Source organism: Populus nigra, chromosome 9 (genome assembly GCF_951802175.1).
Source record: "Populus nigra chromosome 9, ddPopNigr1.1, whole genome shotgun sequence".
Taxonomy (NCBI): domain Eukaryota; kingdom Viridiplantae; phylum Streptophyta; class Magnoliopsida; order Malpighiales; family Salicaceae; genus Populus; species Populus nigra.
The window spans coordinates 12541195-12565973 of record NC_084860.1 but is presented as its reverse complement, the minus strand read 5'-3'; the positions used below and the strand labels follow the sequence as shown (position 1 = coordinate 12565973).

General features: G+C 33.1%; 4 protein-coding genes across 4 annotated transcripts; 2 read left to right on the top strand and 2 right to left on the bottom strand.

Annotated features, from left to right (window-relative positions):
* Window positions 1-3592: 3592 nt before the first annotated feature.
* Window positions 3593-4190, bottom strand: LOC133702634 (uncharacterized). The gene is made up of 2 exons (XM_062126939.1): window positions 3978-4190; window positions 3593-3896 (listed from the first exon to the last, which is right to left on the bottom strand). Exons 1-2 carry the CDS (start codon window positions 4051-4053, stop codon window positions 3757-3759), a joined length of 216 nt encoding a protein of 71 aa, XP_061982923.1. The 5' UTR covers window positions 4054-4190; the 3' UTR covers window positions 3593-3756.
* LOC133702632 (uncharacterized) lies at window positions 4167-6941 on the top strand. The gene is made up of 8 exons (XM_062126938.1): window positions 4167-4386; window positions 4567-4683; window positions 4793-4986; window positions 5076-5181; window positions 5293-5440; window positions 5578-5717; window positions 6212-6378; window positions 6462-6941. Exons 1-8 carry the CDS (start codon window positions 4338-4340, stop codon window positions 6753-6755), a joined length of 1215 nt encoding a protein of 404 aa, XP_061982922.1. The 5' UTR covers window positions 4167-4337; the 3' UTR covers window positions 6756-6941.
* A 6998-nt stretch (window positions 6942-13939) lies between these two features.
* LOC133702728 (pathogen-related protein) lies at window positions 13940-16081 on the top strand. The gene is made up of 4 exons (XM_062127062.1): window positions 13940-14262; window positions 14398-14530; window positions 14698-14996; window positions 15804-16081. Exons 1-4 carry the CDS (start codon window positions 14110-14112, stop codon window positions 15966-15968), a joined length of 750 nt encoding a protein of 249 aa, XP_061983046.1. The 5' UTR covers window positions 13940-14109; the 3' UTR covers window positions 15969-16081.
* Window positions 16082-16657: 576 nt separating this feature from the next.
* LOC133702727 (anaphase-promoting complex subunit 6-like) lies at window positions 16658-24551 on the bottom strand. Its single transcript, XM_062127061.1, has 16 exons — window positions 24194-24551; window positions 23951-24085; window positions 23634-23707; window positions 23504-23543; window positions 23159-23204; window positions 22863-22942; window positions 22560-22741; window positions 22345-22470; window positions 21185-21259; window positions 20960-21085; window positions 19625-19694; window positions 19078-19160; window positions 18744-18854; window positions 17762-17861; window positions 17087-17122; window positions 16658-16961 (listed from the first exon to the last, which is right to left on the bottom strand). Exons 1-16 carry the CDS (start codon window positions 24437-24439, stop codon window positions 16857-16859), a joined length of 1635 nt encoding a protein of 544 aa, XP_061983045.1. The 5' UTR covers window positions 24440-24551; the 3' UTR covers window positions 16658-16856.
* Between the last annotated feature and the right edge of the window lie 228 nt (window positions 24552-24779).

The following is a 24779-nucleotide window of genomic DNA, read 5'->3' as shown; positions in this document are numbered from 1 at the left end:
TTTGTCAACTAAGCATCTTTTTGTTTAAAAAAACAAAAAGGGAAACAATAGACTAACCGGTCCTAATTATAAAAAATTATAAAATGCGTGGCTTTTTTTTTTTTTTGCATAATTGAGCCATGTTGAACCTAAATTGAAACTCAATTGCATGTTTTTTTGTGATGGTTAAATTAAAAGACAGAGAGCTTAAGTAAAAAACATTGGTAACATGGATGACAACTCTGCAATTTGTTTGAAAAATTTATTTTAGTGATCTATTTTTTAAAACTATTAGGTAATCGGTCCATATAATTTTTAACTATTACATTTTGGTGCCATTACTTCATTTTTCTCTTTTTAGTCCCTTTTCAATAGAAGAAAGAGAGGCCGAGGGGCATCAAATTCCGACTTAAAGAGAGAAAGTTGTTGTTGGTGACGATTCCGACTACTAAAATGATCAATTTTTATGTCAAATGGTTCTACATGATTAGGAGAGTTAAGATCAAATGTTTTTTTTACCTTGAAAACATCTAAAAAAATAGATATGAGTAATGAAAGATTTTTGATTTCGTGTTAATTTTGGGTTTTGTGGCATTTTTTTTTTGCTTTTTTGAAGGTCATGGGTTGGTTAGGCAATGTTCTAACAGTATTTTCATGGTGTTTTAGGTTCAAAAATGGGTTGAAAATAGGTTTTTAGGTTGGAAAAACAAGAACCCTATTTTTCCGACCACCACAATAGCCAGATTCTGGGCGATTATAGATGACACGTCTATTTTTTCTAGCAAAGAATGGGGCGGACGTCACGTCGTACACCCCATTAACTTTAGAAAAAAAATAAAGTTTTAATTTTTATGTCAAATGGTTAATATATTATTAGGGAAGTTAAGATTAAGTGTTTTTTTATTTTTACCTTGAAAACACCTAAAAAAATATATATGAGTGATGATAGATTTTTGATTTCGTGTTGATTATGAGTTTTGCAGCATTTTTTTTTTTTGCTTTTTTGAAGGCCATGGGTTGGTTAGGCAATGTTCCAACAGTGTTTTCTTGGTGTTTTAGGTTCAAAAATGAGTTGAAAATAGGTTTTTAGGTTGGAAAAACAAAAGCCCTATTTTTCTGACCACCACAATAGCCAGATTCTGGGTAATTATAAATGACACGTCTATTTTTTCTAGCAAAGAATGGGGCGAACGACACGTTATACGCCCCATTAACTTTAGAAAAAAATATAAGCCTGCATGCGGACCTTTTTTTTGTGGGTTAAGCACTAGGTTGGGCTTAGCTGGCACATAACACCTGACTTACCAGGCCTTTAACGCTTGGTCTCATTCTTTTCTTTTCTTTTTTATAATTTTATTTTTTTTAGAAAACTAATAGTTTTTTATATGTATTTTTAAAAATAATTTTTGTATTTATGTTTTGATTAATATTCATTCTCTATTATTATTTTTGGCTTATTTATCATTTTTGAAATAGTGATTATTTTATTATTATATTGAGTGTGTTTAATTTTTTTATAAGGTTAATGTGATTCATTTATAATTTTTTTATATAGATTAAACTTATTTTTTAAAATAAAAACATTTATTTTTTTTACAATATTTTTAATATAAGCAACTTTGCATATAATTTTTTTTCTTTTATTTTATTCAATAAATTTTATGTGTGTCAATTTCTATTACAGATTGATTTTCATAAATAAATTCATCAAATACAATTGAATAAATAACTTATATTAAATATCTTTGTCTATATTTATCTCTTAATTTTTTCAGTTTCTCTTTTGGTTTTTATTAACGACTTTTTTGTTTAGTTTATTTACATAATTAATTATCAATTTATTTGATTAAATGTTTACATGAGTTTTTTATTTGTACTTTGATTTTATTTAGAAAATAACCTACATACCCACATTTTTTTTTTAAAAAATTATAACATACAACAACATGCGAGTCAAATAGCTAATATACTATAAATATACTACCACCCTCCAACAGCCACATATAACTATGTTTGGCATAGTACACGGTTAAATATGTTTTTAGGCTGATCACAAATTCAAAAATTGTTTGGTTTTCACTGCTTAAATTTGCTTTTCATATCAAATTGTAGTAAAAACTTAAGATTAAGAAAAACTATAATTGTATTTTTTTTATACATATTTTTTTCAAATCATAACTATAAAAACTACCACAATGCCAAAAACACACTAAGACATGAATCAACAAAACTAAATACTAAAAAAAAAACACACTACTGCCTCTCCTCTCACTATCGTTCACTACCACAAAGTCATGTATTTCTTCCTACACGTGCAGAATTTTCCAAAGCAGAAGTATAGTTTACATTAAGCCCTTAGTTAGAGTTATAATATGTTGTCAAGGAAACTATAGAAACCTATGATCAAGGAGGAGAATGTTAAATTTATCCGGACAAGCTAAGAAGTTGTAGCTCCACTTGCATTAATATTCCTCCTCCTTTCAAGAGGTATTGAGTTCAAATCTTTTCTTGGTAACATAAAAGATACCCTACTCCAGACAATGCACTTCCACAAGCAGAGGTGCACACTTTCCTAAGGAGCACGAGAGTTTTAGGATCATCAAGTTTCCATACTCAAGCATTACCTTCTTCTCATGCTCAAGTGACTTGAGCATCTATTAGAATTTATGATTTATTTTGGTTTTGAGGAGATAAATTCTTGTTTGCCTAAGGTGAGACATAGTCTTTTACAAACAAGTTCTTTCCACAATACTAAATGACTGAACATTAATAACGTTTAAAAAACGAAATTATCAAAATGGAACATCTATGCCCGTCTTAGTCTATTTCTCATGAAGGATTTGATAAAGAGAAAGATGAATAGAGTAAAGAGGTAAAATGGAGAGGAAAAAAGATGGACGTTAACTCATCCATCAAAGTTTTTGGCTATGAAGGGAGGGTAATGCTGAAAGTTAATCTGCCTAGATTGGGAGAATTGTAAATTACAACTGAAAATGGATAGGAAGCAAGTCATGATCCATCGTGGAAAACAAAGAAAACACAGTATCTGTCCTCTCCCCATCCTTCCTACCAAGCACACCTTGTTTGTAATGCCAATGGTGTTTTTTTATGCTAGTTTTTCTGCCCCTTAAAAAATCAAAAGGGTCCTCAAAACGCAGTATTGGGACAATGCTAAACATAATAAAACACTATCAAAAACCTTTATTACTAAAATGTAAAACAGTCAAGCAAACTCTGGTAGATGAAAAAGGCGTATTTAGTAGGGATTATGATACAAGGAAGCTTAAATGATGCTTTTGACAATCCATTAGGAAAAAGTTTGGGAAAGAAAGATTCACCTAGCTAAACCTTCAAAAACACTCCTCTCTCCCTCCCAGCTATGACTTTCTACAATAGCAGGTCAAATCCAAAATTTAACTAAATCAAGCTTTTTAGAAATAAATAAATAAATAAATCTAAATTGATATGAGCATACAGGCATCAAAAGTTACTAAGCTCAAAAGGAAATTGGATCGAAATACAAAATTTTCAGGATTGAAGGTTGCCAGTTCTCACTATGAACAACCAAAAATCAATAACCAAACTCTCTGTGACATTTGTTGCCAGCAATAAATTAGCCAAAACTATATATTTTATCAAGAAATTAAATCACAAATAAAAAGAAGTGAGTGTTGCCTAAATGTTTAAGAGTTATTTTGTTACGAGTACAAAATAGTTGATTTACTACAAACTCTGCAACACAAAAAAAGGAAAGGACCACCTGAGGAAGAGACATGATCATTTGATGGCCTTCTGCACGGAATTTGTGGAGCTTCGAGGCAGAAAATCGCTCTTCATCTTCTTCTCTTGCTGCTGTTGTTCGAGGATTGATTTTCGCTCGATTTCTCTCCACTTGTTGATTCCAACTGTGCAAATAACTGCCAAATAAACCCCAAAAAAGTAGATTTGAGTTGGATGATAGATAGATAGATAGATTGCATGAATTAAGCAGCACTTACATCCAGCGCCGACAAAGTAGAGCAGACGGAGAACCTTAGGGCCGGCAGGGCCTGCCGCTGCCTCTTCTATTGTCATCTTCTCCAATCGTCCCCAAGGAATTCGCTTGTAGTGTGATCTCTAGTCCTCCTATAATGGATTCAGAGTCCTCCTATCAATTGTTTCTTTCGGTATTCGTTTTTGTACGAGAGAGAGCGGAAGCGGAGCCTTTCTTTCCTTTTCTTTTTCTTTTTATTATTTTACTGCTCATAGTCAAACGACAAGTCGCTTTTTACGCATAAAACGACGTCTTTCTCTTCCTCAACGTAGCCTGCGGCCCCTATACGATTGATCGCTGGAATTAGATCAAGAGGAGCAAAGAAATGGAGAGAAAATTAAAGATTGCCATCATTCATCCAGATCTTGGTATAGGTAAATTTCTACTCCCCTTCTCTCTATTTTTTCAATTTTAGAAATTTGTTTTGTTTATTTATTTTACGAAGCTAATTCAATCGTGTGATTTGTAAAAGAATTCAATGCTTGTTTGGTAGAAGGAATTAAATAACCAGAATGAAGCTTCTTCTTTTTTTGGTATATTAAAATGATTCATAGGTGGAGCCGAAAGATTAATAGTCGATGCTGCTGTTGAACTTGTCTCCCATGGCCACGATGTTCATATTTTTACTGCTCATCATGATAAAAACCGATGCTTTGAAGAAACTGTTTCCGGTAACATGCGTTTATTTTCATTTTCTTCTCCTTTAAGGTCTGTTTCCTGTATTTGATGTGGATAAATTCTATGATGTACCTGATTCATATATATTGGCTGGCTGTACAGGTACCTTCCCGGTTACTGTATATGGTTCTTTCCTGCCTCGGCATGTATTCTACCGTTTTCATGCCTTATGCGCGTATTTGCGGTGCATTTTCGTTGCCCTTTGCGTGTTATTCCTGTGGCCATCTTTTGATGTTATATTGGCAGATCAGGTTTCTGTTGTCATCCCACTTTTGAAACTTAAAAAATCAATGAAGGTATTATATTCTATGCCTTTGATATGAACTGAACTGCTGTTTAAAGGTTTTAGCCTCAGGTTTCTTACACTCTAGTCCTGTATATCCAGGTGGTTTTTTATTGTCATTTTCCGGATTTGTTACTTGCTCACCATACAACTGTTCTCCGAAGGTTGTACAGGAAACCCATTGACTTTGTAGAAGAAATTACAACGGGTCTGTTCCCAATTTATCTGCTTTTTTTTTTCCACCGGAAATATCTCTTTAGTGTTAACTTTGTTCCAGTTGAACCTACCAATTCTCATTTACTACTCTTGGGGACTGCAGGCATGGCTGATATGATACTTGTTAACAGCAAATTCACTGCATCTACCTTTGCGAATACATTCAAGCGTCTTCATGCACGGGGAATCCGACCTGCTGTTCTTTATCCTGCTGTTAACGTGGACCAATTTGATGAACCTCATTCTTATAAGTAACGAAAATTATTGTATATCTCTTGCATCTTGTAACTCTAGGCATGCTCTTGAAATCTCATAGAAGAATTTCTTTCATTGCATTTTTCCCACCAGTAGTTCAGAATCTTATTCTTATCTGTTTCATGTGGCATAGGTTGAATTTTCTCTCGATAAATCGCTTTGAAAGGAAAAAGAACATAGAATTGGCAGTTTCTGCCTTTGCCAGACTTCACAACCTTGAGGAACATGCCCTTCAAAGTCAAAAACTAAATGAAGCTACTTTGACCATTGCAGGCAAGTCTCAATCTGCTTCTTTCCTGGGTTACATTACTAAAGAATTTCATATATTGATGAATTTGGAAAATGGTTTTTGTACTTGGGATGCAGTGTTTTCTTTATCCCCTTCTGCTTGTTGCAGAAAGGGCCATGTACCTTCCTCTCTTGAAAAAAGAGGAAGGGAGGGACTGGGGAATGCATGCACCTTCACTAAAGACTTTTAAGATTGAAATCACACTTTACATGATTACTTTTCAATTTTCTATTGCATTTTTTGAAAGGGTGGAATGGATAGAAAATATGTTATGAATGCTGTGTTCTGCAAAATGCAGATATTCTTGAAACAGAGAGTGAAATATGCAAATTTTTTCATGAGATGACAAGAGAATTTTTTTTTGAGATGGGGCTATTGGAATATTAACCTGATTTTGTAGGGAAGACAAACTAGACGTGTTTAAATGGTAATACCACAACTTTGCTCATTAAGGGGTTGCTTGTAATTTGTCTTTCAGGTGGATATGATAGTCGACTGCGAGAGAATGTTGAATACCTGGATGAACTTAAAAACCTGGCTGCAAGGGAAGGAGTCTCATCTCGGATTAGCTTCATTACGTCCTGCTCAACAGCTGAGAGAAATAAACTTCTTTCACAGTGCCTGTGTGTCATTTATACTCCAAAGGTCTGATCCCTTTCACTTGTCTATAACATGATTATACTTTGAGATGAAAAGAGGGTTTTATATTAATTGTTCGATAAATGTAGGATGAGCACTTTGGCATCGTCCCATTGGAGGCAATGGCAGCCCATAAGCCTGTAATTGCATGCAATAGTGGGGGCCCTGTGGAGACTGTTAAGGATGCAGAAACAGGATTTCTTTGTGACCCTACCCCTGAAGATTTCTCTTTGGCGATGGCTAAACTCATTCAGGATCCTCAGATGGCGAGCAGAATGGGTGGAGAGGCAAGGAAGCATGTTGCTGAGTCATTCTCAACAAAAACTTTTGGCCAGCACTTGAATCAATATCTCATGAGCATTACTGGCAGTAAAGAAGATTGAAAATAGCCAAGGTAGCTGGAATCTTTTTATTGACCTAATACGAGATAGTTTGTCAGACTTCAATGTTGCCACTTGATTAATGGTTAGAAAGAAGGATAATTTTGATAATCATCTTTTACATGATTATGCTGTAATGGCAAAGCGAATTCAAACTCAGAATGGATTTATTACGACTCTCCTTTACAAGCTTTAGGTTTCATAGATAGATGTTGCTGATTTGGCCGACTGTTGATGCCTGCTGCAAGGAGTACATGCTGCAAACGCATCACTAATTGAATTACGATATGCCGCCAAGTCTCGCTCCTCTTCAGAACTAAAGCTTTTGTTCCTGTTTAACAAAGAAGCAGCTGCTCATTTTTATTTATTTATTTTTTCAATTCTAGTTTCAGAATCAAATAATACATTGGTATAAGTCGAGCAAATCGTGACTGGTTGCCTTATTAGGAGACAGATGTTTCCGAACAAGGTAGAAGAAAATTGAGTAGCTTTGTCGGTGAATTTGGTTTGCTCGTTCCCAATTGCTTGCAATTAAATCCGACTGAAATCAGATTCCAAGAGATGAACGAATTTAGATTTGTATTTTTAAATTATTTTTTTTTATTTTTTAAAATGTTTTGATATATTGATGTAAAAAGTAATTTAGAAAAACAACTAAGAAATTTGAAAATCCTCGTCATTGCATTACAATTTAAACGGTACTTGCAAGCAAGTCTCCTTCAGACAGGAGGATGGCTGAATGCTTGTGCAAAGGTAGGTGATAATTCTGCTATGATTGTTGACTAATTAGCTAACCAATTATTAGTAACTGTTAATTATTTTTTCTTTTCAACAAGAAACTATAATCGAGAATTGAATTGAATTATAAGTAGAGCCAGGCGGTTCTTTCAAGATTTCAAACGTTGAAAAAAGTACATTTACCACACCACACAATAACAAGAATAGATAAAAAAAAAGGAAAAAATAAATTGAAAGTAAAAAAAGATAAATAAAGCAAGTAAAAGTTGTAAATAAAGATAAATTGAATAAAATGTAGAAATAAATTGCATGGGATTAAATATCTTTTCACATAGTTGAATGATATATTTATATTGGTACAATATTTAAGTTCTATTTAAACCTCAAATTCTACTCCTATATAGATTCTTTATATTAGATGTGATAACCTATTTTTTAACCCCCATTTCTAACATATTTTCAAAATAATAAATTAAAAAAACAATAAAAACAATAATAAAAAAGAGATGAGGGAGTGAAATGATGAATAAGGAAGAAAAGAGGGGCTAAGAGATAATGAATCAAATAATATAATGAAAGATCATGCATATAAGGTAAAAATAAATAAATAGGAGAATCAAGAAAAATTGAAAAATTATAAAGAGATCCTAGTTCAAGCCAATAATATAAAGATTTAATATTATTTTTTCAATTTAGGTTTTTTTTTGTTTTTAAAAGAGTCCAATATAAATAAAGGATACCATATAGAGAAAAAGATGACCAAAAAAAAACTAGCACCTTTTCACCAATAAAAAAGAGAAGAAAAATTTCCTATAAACAACAAAAAAGGAATAAATAAATAAAAAAACCTTGTTGATTAAAAAACCAAAACCTTGAATATCCTCTTTATTATCTTCTCACAATAAATGTCATGGACACCACTACACCCTAACGCTGACTAAGCCATATCAAGCTACCACCTTTTATTTTTCTCTTCATCACAATGCTGATAACAATCTCCTCTCATCCTTAACCACATATATTATTAACACTTTTTTCTTCTAATTAAAACCTGACTACCTTGCTAGCCACCACACTAAACAAGTGATATAACAATAATATCCCCTCCTTCTCGCGCCTAAATCAACTCGATCACAACATGTTAATTTATTGAGTCACTTGACCCTACATCATCAGCGAGTGAGAAGACACACCACAACCTAGATCACCTATCCATGTATAAGACCCATGCATCATCATTAATGATCCAACTTCTAGGAGCTTCCAATAGACTCTAGTTGTTTTCGAAGGTCTTTTTAAATTTTTAACGTGTTGAATAATTTATTTTGATTATATATATATATATATATATATATATATATTATGAATTCGGGCTTGGCTTGATTGATGTGTGAATTTGTTCTTTTTGTTGTTTTTTTGTTGATTTAGATATGTTGTATAATTTACTTTTTACATAACTCAAAGTCGGCCTAAAAGTTGTAAATTCTTATTAGGTTTCTCCTCGAATATCATATTGAGGGTAAATGATTTTCGTATTGTAAGTATTAATGTAGCATGTACATTTTTGTTTGTTTTCCTTTTTGTGTGATTTATGTTTTTTTTTTGTAAAATTGATTTGGAAATTGTAAATCTTAATTAGGTTGTTTTTTTTTTGATATTGCATTAAGGGTAAGTGAATTTGTGCATGTAAATATCAATGTCAACGTTTTTTATTTGGTATTCTTTTTTTTTTGTATTTTTATTTCTTATAACTCAAAATCAGCCCAATAAATATAAATCCTAATTAGGTTATTCCTTAGATATTGCATGGTAAATGGGTTAATGTGATGTGTGTGAATCTTATTTTGCATTTCCCTCATTTAATATATATAGTGATTTTGGATTGGATCGACATAACCTCATATAGCAAATAATGACCTTCAAGCTTATTTTGAATATAATTAAAGAAAACACCAAAGCCCAAGCTCAATTAATAAGTTTGACCATGACACAAGAAAATAGACCAAAGCCTAATGAACCATGAACATCCACTTAGGTCCAAGGTCCGTGTTCAAAAGGTGAGGATTGGGCCTTGTTAATAGGCCCAAGTCTCAAATCACTGCTCTAAACCTTATTAGTCTCATATCTTCAATAACTAAAACATGTATACTAGTTTAGTCAAATATTAGCATGCATGCACAATAAGTACTTTTTATCATTAAAAATAAACATAAAGTAGCTTACCTTATATATGATATTTTAGGATGATTTTAATCTTTTTTTAGCATAATTAACCATTTACCTATAAAAATTTAAAGATTAGTTAGAGTTCTTAGTTACCATAAAATTAGGTGGTGATTTTTTTTTCTAATTTTACCCTGGTCACATATAGTTCATAGAGATACCTCATGCGACATAATGGCGACTTTACCGAGAATTCTTTTTAGGACTAAGCTTTATTTGCTTGATTTTATGATAATATATGTTGTTGTGCTTTGATTCATGCTTTGAATGTCTTTGTTATGATTATTTATCTAAATTAATCATTATATGCTTATTGTTTGATTTTATATAAATGTTTTTGTGTACTTGTATTTCATAGGCCCTATTCTTTGGTCTGGGTTGGATATGGAGTTATGTTCATGCATCCAAAACACTTTTCTTTTCCACACACATGTTTTTTTGTTACACTAGGAAACTAGTGATGTCTCAATAGGTCATTGACTTAGGCAATACTCGTGAAACCATCAAATTCTTATAGATAGACTATTTCATTGCAATCGGTAAACCAAAAGAGCTTGGTTCTGATCAATACTCTTTTACCTTGTAGGTCTCGATTAAACCTATTAAAGTATATTAATGAGCAATAAAGGACCTTTTTAGAAGCAATTTAGTTAGTCAACCTACCCACACATAAGGACTAGAACTTTCTCTTAGGGTTCCTTTCTGTATTGTTATCTTTAATCAATTTTTTTTCTTCCATGTTAATATTTATTTTATGTAGGTTATTTTATAGTTTTTTTTAAAGAAACAAATAGAAATAATATTTCAAAATTTCAATCGTCCCAAATTCATAGAGAATTAAGAGAAATCTCTTTTAAAGCAAAACTACCAGAAGAATATGGAACAAATAAGAAACAAGATAGTTAAACTTGCTAGCTTGCTTGAACAAACCCTTCAAACTAGGTCATCTTAGAAAGGGCCCTCCAATAAAAATAATACTATAGAAATGTGCACTTCATAACACATCCCTATGACTCCTGAAAATTAAGACATCACATGGAACATGAAAGTTTGAGTAGTGTTGTCTTGACCTAGTTTATAAGTTTGTATAGAAACAAAATTAAGAAATGGACAAATCTCGCTAATATAAGTTTAACATGTAAGTGGCCCGAAACAAGTCTGACTTTCAAAGTATGAAGAAAGGAAATAATGAATTAGTCAAGGAATACACTCTAAGGTGGCGTTGAATGACAACATGAATTGACCCTTCTCTATTAGAGAAAGAGATTATATCTAATTTTGTTAACTCATTTAAATCTCTATACTTTGAATGCTTGATTGGTAATTTGTTAGCCCATTTCATGGATGTAGTGACTATAATAATAATAAAAAAGTTTGAGCAAAGCTTGAAATTAGGAAGGATAAAAAAATTATTAGTAAAGATTGACATCAAGTTGAATGATGTATAAAAAAAAATATCCCTCAAATTAGGAATCTTGACTACAAACACTTTAATTTATCCTTTTAATATCTCATCGGGGAAACTCAAGCATCGTTTAATATGTAGCATTGTCAGTTTCTCAAGTGCCATTATCTAAGATTGATATACCTCTTTCCTTGACTAACTCAGTTGAAATAAAAAAAAATTAATCACTTAATTGATGCTCGATTTGGTAAAATTAAATGAAATTTTATTGATATAAAATAATTAGAGTAATTGGGATCGAGTTTGAATAATAAACAAATATACAAGCCCCTTTTCTTTCTAGAATAAAGGATTAAATTACACAGGTAAGGGAAATGTTCGACTCAATATTTTTTTGGTCACTCAATATTTTTTTCAATTTGATCATTTTATATTGAGTTTATTTGAGATTGGACTTAACTATGTTTTTTGGTTGCTTAGATATGGAGATACGGCAATGTCGAGTAAAAATTTTGATCAACGGTTGATGCTTAATTTTATAAAATTAAATTAATTTTTACTAATTTAAAACAATTAAAGCTCGAGGGATCAAATTTGAAAAAAACTATATATGGGACTTGATCCAATAGGTGGTGGAAAAAGCGATTAACACATGCATTACAAATGCTAGCACATAATCCATTATGCTTTGACAGTGTGTGCAACTTTCTCTGGTGTCAAAACACCTCTTTCCTTGGTAGTGTTTGAAACGACTTATCGAGGCCTTTTGAGCGGCATGTCACGTGCAATTAATGGAGGTGCATGACAACCCTTTTTTCTTCTTCTTTTTTTCTCCTTTATTTTGTCTCTTTTATCCTTGGTTTTTGCATGCATTCTCTTCTAAAAAAGGTCCTATCTTTTTATTTTTAAGTCAAATTTCATCCTTATTTTTTTTTTCTTGGATCCCCTTTGTAATTGAATTTATCTTTAATTTCATGTCTAATCATCGAGTTAATTGGGAATTAGGTTTTGTGATTTTTTCTGGTTTATCTTATATAGGATAACCCTAATTTTAAGACACGATTCATTTTTTTGATTGATATTTGTTTTATTTTGGATATTTTTTTAATTAAATTTGTATTCATTTTCATCCATTATCATTAAGTTGATTGAGAATTGGATTTTATGATTTTTTTCTAGTTTGTCTTCTATAGGGTAACCCTAGTTTTAAGACATAAGTCATTGGTTGGGAAGGTTAATCCGGGTTATCTTTAGTCTTTTTTTAGGTTCTTTCTTAAAATTGATTTTTTTTTAATTTTATCCTTTAACATTAGGGTGGTCGAGGATTGGGCTTCATAATTTTTTTACTTTTTTTTTGTTATTCTAGTCTCATGACTTGGGTTATAGGTTTAGCGGTTTAACCCAAGTTAATTCAAGATATTTTTTTCATAATTTTTTTTTATATTGATTTTTTTTAAGTTTCGCCTTTTAACAATGGGTTGGTTTGGGAATCAATTTTCGTAATTTTTTTCAATTTTTTATAGTGTTATCCCAATCTCATAACTCAAGTTAACTTGAGTTTTTTTTTCTGTCCTTTTTAAAATTGATTTTTTTTTCAATTTTTTCCTTCAATATTGGTTTGAAGAAAATTGAGCTTTAAATTTTTTTTATGGAGTTATCTCATTCTCATGACTTAGATTGCGTGTTTGGCAATTTAACCTGGGTTGACTTGGATTGTTGTTTTTATGTTTTTATTAAATCAAATATTTTTTTCTCATTATGCCCTTCAACATTTTGTTGACTAACTGCTTTTTTATTCTTAAACGACTTAAAATGTGTTTTAGATGTTATTTTATTAAATTTTGTTTAATGTTTTTTTTAGTTATCAAATAAGATTGTAGAGACCTTTTTAGAATATTGACAAGATATATTTTTATAATATTAACAAGTGTTAATTTTGTGCAGGTAATCATTGTCAATTTATTTTGCTTAGTTTGGTTAATTAATTATTGTCGTCTTTTTTCAATCATGTTATTAATTAACAAAGTTTACCGAACCCAATTGAGTTTATGATTCAAGTTTTGAATTTTTCTTGCTTCTTTAAAACATGTTTGTAGCGCTTGAACATTCTTTTTATATGTTAAAAAAAATGGTCCTACTCATGACACAACATAGACCACCAATCTAGAATAAGCTATTTTGCTTGCTACTATGCCTAACTACAACCAATCCAAAGAGGTCCATAAACAAATATAAATGCAATATGCTTGTATATATTAAGTAATTAATCACCCTAAACTTCATTCTTGGATATCTTGATATTAATAATCAATTTTGTCTTTAATCTTCGAGAATCCCAAGTATATCCCTTGAAATGAGAATATGATCTAGCAAAATAGAACACAAAAAAAAAAATTTCTTAAAAATTAATAATTTGTTTCATCAAAATAAGCATATTTGAAACTCTAGGCTAACACATTTTGAGGCAACGTGGTGATGTTATGCTAGGTTTAGACATTGATTAAGTAGTATGCTTACTTAAGTTTTGTGAGCAATATCCTACTAATTTGAATATTTTTCAGCATTGCGTGATGAATAAAAATATACATTTGTTATGGCACTTATTGGGTGACAATGAGGTGATTTAATTGTAGTTGGAAATTAAGTATTTCTATTCAAGACTATGACCTTTGTGTTGTAGATTTGGGATTTGTGATGTTTAAGTGTGTATGGTATTAATGAAACTTGTATGGTGGTATATATTATGTGATAATAGAACTAATAAATTATGCTACATAATTGTGGTCATTCATACCACTAGAAATGGTGGTATTATGTGATAATAGACCCAATTAGTAAATTATGCTACATAAATTGTGTGGTTACCACACACACCAACCACAATAAAACCAAGCGATTTGCATTCTTTTCTGGTTTCTATCAAACTTTATATAGCCATCTCCGGTATAGAACTCTTAGAGCCTTTTGTAGTGAGCCTCTAGGGAAGTTGATATGGCGACAGCAGAAGAAGCTTTGATTAAGAAATCAGGAGATACATACAGATCTATCTTGCATGACGAAGCTGAGAATACCACGCAGTGGAGGCATGGTGGTCCTCCCGTATATGATTCCGTAAACCAGCTCTTCGAAGAAGGCCGGACCAAGGTTCTCGACCCTTTCTCTTCCTTTCCTTTGTGCTTATATATGTCTAAATTATGTGTTCGTGTGTGTCAGGATTTCTTCTTCTTTTTCTTTCTTGTTTTGTCTCTCAAACTCTTTGCTTGTTAACATGGTTTGTAGGAATGGCCAAAAGGGTCTCTAGAAGAAGTAGTGCAAAATGCTATAAAGTCTTGGGAAATGGAACTCTCACACAAGACTCGTTTACAGGACTTCAAGACCATTAATCCTGACAAATTCAAGCTCGTTGTTAATGGTACTGTGCCAAACTTGAAACCCGATTTTCTTTTCTATTCTTTGTTCTTATTTGATTTAACTAAACCAGATTAATGTCAAGGAGATTCAGGACAGGATTATCAATTATGGGAAGCTTCCTTGAACCTCACCTGTAAGTACTCTGATGAATATTTGGTTGCGTGACAGGAAGAGAGGGTTTATCAGGAGAAGAAACGCTTAGGCTTGGGAGCTACAATGCTTTATTGAAAAACTCTCTACCGAAGGAATTTCAGTACTACAAAGCAGATGAAGAAACCTTTGAATCATCCCATGATGCCTTTCGATCTGCCTTCCCTCGAGGATTCGCATGGGAAGTGCTGAATGTATATTCAGGACCTCCTGTGATTTCTTTCAAATTCAGGCATTGGGGTTTCTTTGAAGGACCTTTCAAAGGCCATGCTCCTACTGGAGAGAAGGTTGAGTTCCATGGCCTCGGAGTCCTCAAGGTATGCTTTAAAAAGAATTCCCTGCACCAACAAGAACTTGTAGAAGGTGCCGGTAAAAAATCCAAGCTATTCTTTTCATCTAATTTAGAGAAGGGGAAAAAAAGAACAACCACTTAGCATGCTAAAAATATCAAAAAGTAAAAAGAAAATCTGGAAAATGCATCAATTTTCATCCTTTATGGATCTTATTCAGTGTTTTTTTTCAAAAAGGATAGACTCCAAATTATCCACGTAGCCTCTTTCAAGTTAGCCTTTCAAACGTGTTTCTATAATTAATTTAGTATTGTGATAGCTGTTAAAAATGTTATTTATTTAGAAATATATTAAAATAATATTTTTTTAAAAAAATATTATTTTTAATATTATTATATTAAAATAATCTCAAATTAAAAAAAAATAAACTAAAATAATAATAATAATAATAATAATAATAATAATAATAAACAGTGTCGTTATCATACAATTCTGGATATTATCCACTAGCATTCCTACTTTCCTGTTTGATATGATTTGATAAAGCCTTTTCATCAAGAAATCACACCTGGCAGCCATTAATGGTTTGAGCTGTAGTGCGTTCGTCATTAAATCCTGGGCCCAAAAGCCATTATTGTTTTTTTTTTTCTGGTTCAGAAAAAATTGCCACTGGACTTGAAAACTCCGAATTTCTACAAACATGAAAAGAAAAAAGGGACAGCCCAATACATAAAATGAAATTACAGAGTGGAACATCTTCATCGATTAAAAACATATATATATGATTTCCTACAACAGAAGTAAATGGCTTGTGAATTTTTTATGGGTTCCCAGATAGATGAATCTCAAAGGGCCGAAGATGTGGAGATTTATTATGACCCAGCTGAGTTGTTTGGAGGGCTCCTGAAAGGACCGCTGATCTCACCATCCCAATCAGAATCAGAAGATAACACTGCCACCGTCGCAGCAGCAACACATGGCTGTCCGTTTTCCAAATAAATGCAACTGGGCATGTGTTCTCGCTAATGCTTGTGTTTTGTCACTTCTGTTTGTACCTTGAATATCAAGCCGCTTGCTTGATTTTATTACCATTTTATCTGTTGCTTGCTTTACGCCTATCCATCCCTCGCATGCAAACTTCCAAAATAAAGCAATTTTCATCACAAAAACGCTTTTTGCTTCTGTATTAGAAATGGGCAGAGGTGGAGCTCCTAGAGCATCCATCTCCTTGCTCTTATTAGACTTGAAGAGATGCATGCCATCTTCCGCAAAATCTTAAATGCGCTGTAAACTACATGGAAGGTCAGACAGAGTATCCTCAGCTCTCAGAACTTACCCTGCGGAACAGGTAGGTTGGCCATGCAGTGAAACTTGCTCTCTAAAAGGCTGGCTAAAAAGTAACTAAACCCAGCATTTTTATGCCGCGTACAGGTAGATGAATTCTGGCTTTAAATCGCCTCTTGACAAGAAAGAAAACACAATCGCGGTAGAAGTGAGATAACAGGACGATTGGATGGCACAGAAACGGATTGTTGCTTGGGCAGCGAACTCGGAAATACAGAATATTTGTACCAAAGTCCACTAGCAGCAGACTTGCAACTTACCACCACATGCTTTGTCAGTACAATTAGCAATATGAACAAGACTGCCCAGCAACAATATCACAGCTAAAATTAAGTGCAGATGGGTTGAAATTGGAATATCCAAGTTACAAGCTTCCATTGATAAAACCATGCGAATACAGATCATAAATATTGCCCAACTCTCCCTACTGTAATACATACTGCCTAGCTCTAAAATGGAACAAAATGAATTGACCCATTCAAGGACTCGTAGTTCATATTCCACATGCATTACAACAACAAAAAGAATATAAACAGTATCACTTCATCGAAATTCAATTTTGGGGTCGATGCCTCGACGACCTTCATCTACAAGTGCCAGGCTCAACATTTCAGTGCAAAATTGATCATCAGGTTTCAGCCATAAAGCCTGATTGAGAAGTGGATATGATTAAGACCAGATCTTAGGGAACTTTTATGACAAAGAAGATAGAGGAGGTGGGGGAAGCAGTAAAATCTTGTCTTTGAAATTATACATTACTCCAGATTACTTACCTTGTGGTAGCATGTAATTGCAGCAGTAAAGTTATCCTGCAGAAAAAGGGTACGAAGAAGAGGCACCTATAAGATGGCTTTTAAATCATGACAGTATCAAATTGTAACATTTCCCAAATTTAGAAAGTGGTCGAAATTTCAAGCAATCTAATGACAAGTCATTATATCTGCATTAAAAAATAGTTCAATCTTCCAAGTCAGTCCGAGTCGGACAAAAGGTGATTTGCAACCAGTCACTTTGGGAAACACTACCACTTGAAAATAAAGAAAAATATGATTTTTGCTTCCAGTGAATACGGAATGTTGTTGGATGACTTGAATAATAGCAGAAGGTTGTCAAACAATCAACATGAGAAACTGAACTGTAATCCCATGCTGGTTTGTGTTCATGTTCATGTTCATGTGATGTGAATATTGTTATCAAACCCTTGCACAAAAGTCATTGGAAACATAAATTAGCAAAGTTATCATAATGTGATAGCTTTCCAAGACATCTTCAACTTTCATAACCACTTTCATTATTTGCACTAGCCCGTTTCAATACCTCTCCCACTTCTAGTACTCCTTATTTTCTCTGGATAATATTTACCTTTCTCAAACTATTGCTTTCAACTACAACAGCCAGATGATATCATTTTAACAGACTTAAATTAAAATGAAAAGAACTCAATTCACCTGCAAATGATAAGTGTATGCAAGACCAGCATAAGTACTCAAGCTTCTAGTTGATAATGTAAGTGCTCTCTCATAGCATGAAATTGCTTCATGGTAAATCCTGAAATAATAATTTGATGTTATTAAGCTGAACAGCAATATGCCATATCATTCATTATACATGTCATAAGAGAACATTCTATTTCTAAATAATTACTGCAAAGAAAGGAAAAGGAGAACGAAACTCCAAGTCAAATATGTAAAAAAGTCAAACCATAAGTCACGATGTCATGCTTGCTCACAACAAATCAATCATGCAATAAATAAATAAAGCACTGTTTGACCACACAAGCATTAAGGGATTCGTGAAAATTCTTTCCATATTATTATTGAATTTTGAGGGTTACAAAGGGCCAAGCTTATCCTCCTTTCATCCTATCAATGGAATTTGAAAAGTATTTTCTATCGCATGATATTATCTGTTGTATTTCACCAAGTGCACCAAGAAAGCTCCCAACTTGATCCTTAAAAACACTTCCACAAAAAGCTACAGGAAAAGAGACAGAAACTAACATGTTTATAAGAAAATGCTAACAACTAAAAAGATGGCCAAAGCTTTCCATATATAAAAACTGTAACAAAAAAGTACTCGTCAATATGGGTTTGCTCAGTTAACTAATTGATATTAATGGTTATGCAAGTTCAAAGCAATTGGAGGGTTGAACTACTTTTCTTTCTTTCTGGTTGACAAAGACCTCAGAAAGTGTGTATTGAATAACAAATGCAGAACATTTACTAATCATCCCTGCAACAATATGAAAATATCAAGACGCTAAACAGAAATTTTTTTTTGAAATTGAGGATGAGAAAGATAATTCATTTCAAGTACAAGGAAAATTCTAGAAAAAGCCAGACCAATCATACATCCTGGAGTACCTAAATGGCAAGAAGCAACTAAAAAAAGGGAGTATAACAGCTCATTCCAACAAATTTTAAAACGTACTTTAACTTTCTGTAGGCATGGGCAAGATTAATGACAGTTGGTTCCCACAATTGACTCAACGAAGGAATGTGCTTCAAAGTCTTCTCAAACCACAACACTGCCTTGTTGTACCTGAAAGTGTTTGAGAAACAAAATTATGAAGGTCAAACAGCTTGACTGGCATCAAAAAGTTTACAGCCAATGGCTTTTAGTAAAGAAAATGAATGCTGTTTGCAAAATTGATTATTTGATTCTTCAAAGAAACGCCATAAACATTAACAATGCAAAAGAGACCCTGTAAGTAAAATTTTTAAGTCAATCTTTGACAAAATTATGAGGAAAGAAATATCCTTACTCCTTCATATTATAAGCAACAACACCAAGTTCATTGTATACAAGTGGATCTGAAGGGCAAATTGTCTTTGCCTGCATGAAAAACTGAAAAAAAATGATGAATCAGAATGTTGACAAACCATAACAAGAAACACGAAGAAGAGTCAAAAAGGAAACAGGATTTCAAATGACAAACAAGTAAAGTGCAATATTATGATGTTCACTGTCTATTCGATTTATGTTCAGTTTGCAAGAAAGCTACAAATAATTCCCCAAAAGGAAAAAGGAAATCATTTGTTTAGATTACAACTACGAAATTGAAGTCAATGCAGCAAATGCTAACCTAAAAATGCAGGTTCGAAGCTTGCATTCTTGAACTGAAACATGACAAAACAAAAGCCCTTCATTTTTCTTTTTTATTGAAAATTAAGGCAGTGTTTTCTCAAGCATCAGGGAAGAATGATGCAGCGTCACTTAAAACACCAGGGATAATTGTGTTATTGAAACACAATTTATCAATTAACCAAACAAAATAGCAATTGGCCAATGTTCAGAAGATAAAACATCACCTGCTCAGCAAGCTTATAGCTGTGAGTTCGCATGTATTCCATCCCAATATACAAAGTTGGCAAATGACACCTGGAATAACAGAATATCAAGATTCAACCTGTAAAAAGACAATTGTTAAGTAATAAGAGTACTTCAACAATGCATAACCTAGGGACCAAAAAAAAGACTAATTTCAGATCATTATATCAAATAGGAGTTTCGGGTCAACTTAAACTACCTTTTGGAGATTTTGAGTTGGGGAAAACCAACCACCACTTTTCTGGTTTAAATTAACAACTCCAAACCTAAAAGACCCTTTAGCTAGCCAGCTAGCCAGCCACCAAGCTAGCTCATCACCCAGAAAAAATTAATTACAACAAAGCAATCAAGACAAACTACCTGACAACACTATAACATTGCAATATAAAAATCTCCACCTCAACTTCTTATTATACAGGAAATACCAATAATTACACTCAGAAAACAAAAGGGAACAACAACAACAATGAGAAAACACATTACACAATGGAAAAGGCGGGTTAACGACAAAAAAACTAGGATTTCTTCTAAAAGGTACATAGTTAAAATGATAGCCCATAATAGTTGAGATCAGGCAAACTATAAGCAGAAGTGAGACATATACAAAATTGTATATATTCAATATTTCCATAAATCTAAAGTTTTGAATCAATGTAGGCAAGGATAAGGGAGAATGAGAACGTAAGGTGAGGAAAGACGAACTTTTGTTCTTTCTTAATTATACAATAGGAAAGAAAGATGAATGCAGCATACAAATTATGGCGAACCTTTTCGATTCTTACAAAGTAGAAGGAAATACTAAAAGACAGTGAAACTTTTGAAAAGGTGGCAAATGGAAATAGAGGTCTGCATGTACCAGCACCAGTGGAGGCTGGCATGGAGGAAACCCATTTGACTCCAAACACACATATTTATTTAAATAATTTTTATCTTAAGGATTTTTCCATATATTTGTTTTAACATTTTTTTGAGGACATGGAATACTTTAATTTTTGTATACTGCTTGCGACCAATTCCATACACGTTTCCTTTTTCATATTTATTTTAAATTATAATTTTAGCTTTTTATTGATTATAAATAATAATATATGGTCTTCCCTTGGAGGCTGTCAAGGAGGCCTAAAATAACTTCCTAAAGTTATGGACGCAGAGGAATTCAAGTGTGCAGGAAAATGCTAAAATATTTTCTTAGAACAAAGGCAGCCTAACAAAAGCACATAATGCTCCAAAAACATGTACCTTTCAGTTCAAATAGTGTAAAAAAATTATATTATTTTCAACTTGAAGTGGGTTAATGAGGTTCTAGTCCAAATTACCCTGGGAATAAACGAGCAGCGGTGCGATATGCCGACATTGCTTGATCACCCTCTTCTTGAGCAGCATAAGCATTCCCAAAGCCAATCCAAGCAGGTGCAAAGGTTCCATCTAGACTCGTAGCCTTGCTGTATTGTAGAACAAAGAGAAGAAGAATCAGATTTAATCCATATGACCAAAAAGAGCACAGTAGGTACATTTTTTACTGAGCTTTGGGCAAAAGTTACCTGAAATAACGCCGTGATTGATCATACTTCTTGATACAGTAGTAGTAACAGCCAACAGCAAACCATGAGAGAGTCCTAAATGACGAGAAGACCTAATAAGTAAACATGATGTTCAATTGCATAATATTTAATGGAAATGTTCAATTACACAATATCTAATAGAAACTCATATTCATGCTTAAGCTGAAATGAAGTCTATGAGAAAGAAACAAAATCTCTCTTCTCCATCTCGTGTTTTTCCTTTTTCTCTTCAAAATTTTATAATTAGTAATTCAAAAGCATTTGACAATGAAATTCAGATGAGAGTCCACAGGATATCATTTTAACACAACTTCAAGCAAGACTCGACAAAATATCAAGAGAAATTTGAAAGAAAGCCAATGGAAGAAAGCACTTATTTTTCCTATGTTTTTTAGCAACCCTGAAACCATCTTCACTTCTAACTTACCATTTTGTTTTATCAATTTAAAATCTTATTGTTGACAATTTGAGGAATTGAAAAACAGGCCACATGAAAATACCACGTGGGAAAAGTTTCACACGGTCAAAGGATTCTAATAGGTCCACCATTACATTACTTCTTAGGATTTACAATCTTTCCATGGACGACAGTAGAAATGTATGCATGTGAAAACTGTTGCAGCCAATTATACATTAGGAGAATCTTAGCTTTGTTGAAGAGAAAGTGACAGTCCTAATGGATGAGAAGTCCAATAACCACAAAAAATGAATTATGCTCTTTAGTACCTTTTATTGGACTATACAAATAATCACTGGCAAACCACATGCATATTTCCCATGTTACTCGTGAATGGTATTTCAGGTGTGGTAGATACATGTTTTCCAAGAGTTCTTACTTCCTTCTCTTTAACTTCTTTCTTTGTGTTAATTAGTCAAGCTGTTACTGGAAAAACAAATTATTTGGATAACCACCATGCTCACATTTGATCAATGATGACAAGAAAATTATTCTGTGCCTTGACCACATCTAGAGAGCAAACCATGGAAGCAAAAAAGGGAAAATAGATAACTCAATCTAAGCATAATCCTTCACAGTGAAATGGAATTAAGCAAGCTGGTCCTGAGAGTAATCCTTCAACTCCAAAGGACACAGGTCATATGAGCATATCATAAAAGAAGATGCAGGTATATAAACTCACTTTTGAGGATAATCCTTCACCAAGTTAGATGCCATGAGATACAGCTCATTTGAATTTCCAAGCTCCACAGCAGCTGCTAAATGTACCAATGTACATTTCAAATGAAAAGGGTCCTTCTCAAGCAGACTGCAAAAGAAAAGATAAAGCTCAGATCAACTGACACATCTAGGGTGTGTTCTTATCTGTATTCTGTTTGAAACAAGTTAAGAACTCACTCTGAAGTTAGTTCAAAGCATTTCTGATATTCACCACACTGATTGAAGTACTCTGCTTTACAAGCCAAAAGATCGGTGTTGTTTTTTAGTGTATGCATGAAAGATGGGCTAGAAGGATTGCTATTGCAGCTTTCTTTTTCAACTTCTCTGAATTTGGCTTCTATGACACACTCTTTGTCATACTGTGACAAGGGACTGACATTAGTTTTGGAGAAGCACATAGATTATTAAAGCAAATAGATTATCTGGAAATCGTTGTTTGGATCATATTGACTAGTATACACTGTAGTTGTGTGTGTTCACCTTTTTTATCAAGCAAGAGTAGAATGAAGAGAGCCACCTATCTTCAGGACCAAATTGCAAGGAGGAAAGTAGACTTGTTTCTGCAATGCAGTAGCAAATATAAGACGTTTGAGTATTAAATGACATTGTTATTTAGAGCAATGTGGAGCAATTTATATTCTTTCAGTTAATGAAGTGAATGCCAGAATGGTAATGTATAGAGAAATTCTCAACAATCACCACTTAAACAGTAAATACTACAAATCAGATAGCAAATTCTTCACATGATTCAAAAATGAGGTTTGGAGAACTGTTACCTTCTTCAAATGTGAGCATGTGATTTTCAATAAGGCATTCCAAAGCCTGGAAAACAATGGAGATACAATCATTATTCATACTTCCAACCAAAATCAGTAAAAGAGATGAGCGAAACTAGAAAGAAATCAAGATTATGTCCAGAAAACAAAGGCAAAAAACTTCAGTTGAATCTATCAAGAAAACTCTTTAATCCTTATCAACCTCTTAACAGGGATTTTTGAAGCTTTGCACGGAAAGCTATGTTAATTCTTTTTGCATGCACAAATACTATAATGCAAAGAAACTCTCTTACGCAACCTACAAAGTAAACCAGAAAGCAAAGGTAAAACAAGTGCAATAGCTACCTCATAACATAAAGGATCAGCCTTGATAGCAGCTTTGTACCTTAAATCAGCACAAAAGAGTAAATTAATCATTACAGACCAAAGACACAGTAAACTTTCTAGAAAAATAAGATGGCTAAGAAAAGCTAACCAATGTCGAGCTAGAGCACGATTTTCCAATGCTTCATAAGCCCTACCTCTTAGAAAACATATTGCTGAAGAAATCTATTCCAAAACAGAAAAACAGCATTTCACTAACCAAAATTCAAAGTCATAAATACAAGTTTAATCTATGTATATTCAAGATACATAATCCACATCTTTATCACAATCAACTAATATAAAGCACCAAAAAAAATCTTCAATAATCCATAAGCGAATTGTGAAAGACAGAACAAGACTTGAAATGTTCAAAAGAAAAACTCAATTGCCAGTTAAAAATAGCATAAGAAAAAAAAAACAACTTACATTGATCTCGCGATCTTCACTATCCTTATCTAAGTACATAACATTACAGTCTTTAGTGTCATATACATTTCCATGTTCATCAACTTTTGCATCACCAAGCATTAACAAACACTGGTCCCACTCTTTCAATTCCTCCTGGTCACAATTTTAAAAGAAAGAATTAAAAGTTAACCAAAAAAACCCCTAAAAGTAAAAACTAAGTCATTAGTTCTCAAGATTAAAGATCCAAAATCGAAGATTTACGAGGCATTTGGCGGCGAGGTAGCGGAAACGGAGGTCGCGAAGGACTATTTTGGAGGCGTTGAGGAGGTGGTAGGCGCGGCGGTAGTGGCGGCCGAGGAAGAGAGCCTGAGCTTGCATGTAGATGTCAGCGGGATCATCGGTGAAGGCGGCGACTTTGTCGGCGAAGAAAATGGCAGAGGAGTATAAGTGCTTGCTCACACAGTCACGCACTACCCCTCGAAGCTTCTCTATCTGCTCTTCTCTCATTTTTATTTTTTTTTATTTTTTTTTGAGAAAAAAGGGAAAATGAGAGTGAGGTCTTGGAGTGAAAGGGAGATTGTAGGTTTTTGATTTGTGCTGTGTAAAAAATATAATACGTATTCGGGAAGAAAGTAAAAGGGCAAATGAGCGGGAGGTTTTTCTTTCCGGTTTCGTTAGATGGGTTGGTGGGTTGGTTTGAGCCTGGCTTTGAGATACTGGATTCTAATTAGCCCACGGACACAATTTTGCCCTGGGGTGTGTCTATTGATTTTTTTAATTTAATTTTTAAATGATGTGTTTATAAAGATTTAAAAGTGATAATTTATTTTAATTTATTTTTTATATA

Excerpts from the sequence above, each read along its gene's own strand:
- LOC133702634 (XM_062126939.1), bottom strand. The coding sequence starts at position 4,053 with ATGACAATAGAAGAGGCAGCGGCAGGCCCTGCCGGCCCTAAGGTTCTC. Across the intron at positions 3,897-3,977 it reads CTACTTTGTCGGCGCTGGAT|TTATTTGCACAGTTGGAATC; the intron begins GTAAGTGCTGCT and ends TTTATTTGGCAG.
- LOC133702632 (XM_062126938.1), top strand. The coding sequence starts at position 4,338 with ATGGAGAGAAAATTAAAGATTGCCATCATTCATCCAGATCTTGGTATA. Across the intron at positions 5,718-6,211 it reads AGCTACTTTGACCATTGCAG|GTGGATATGATAGTCGACTG; the intron begins GCAAGTCTCAAT and ends TTTGTCTTTCAG. Across the intron at positions 6,379-6,461 it reads GTGTCATTTATACTCCAAAG|GATGAGCACTTTGGCATCGT; the intron begins GTCTGATCCCTT and ends CGATAAATGTAG.
- LOC133702728 (XM_062127062.1), top strand. The coding sequence starts at position 14,110 with ATGGCGACAGCAGAAGAAGCTTTGATTAAGAAATCAGGAGATACATAC. Across the intron at positions 14,263-14,397 it reads TCGAAGAAGGCCGGACCAAG|GAATGGCCAAAAGGGTCTCT; the intron begins GTTCTCGACCCT and ends CATGGTTTGTAG. Across the intron at positions 14,531-14,697 it reads ATTCAAGCTCGTTGTTAATG|GAAGAGAGGGTTTATCAGGA; the intron begins GTACTGTGCCAA and ends GTTGCGTGACAG.
- LOC133702727 (XM_062127061.1), bottom strand. The coding sequence starts at position 24,439 with ATGAGAGAAGAGCAGATAGAGAAGCTTCGAGGGGTAGTGCGTGACTGT. Across the intron at positions 22,471-22,559 it reads TGCTTTGAACTAACTTCAGA|TCTGCTTGAGAAGGACCCTT; the intron begins GTGAGTTCTTAA and ends TTTCTTTTGCAG. Across the intron at positions 18,855-19,077 it reads GTTGCTTATAATATGAAGGA|GTACAACAAGGCAGTGTTGT; the intron begins GTAAGGATATTT and ends AAACACTTTCAG.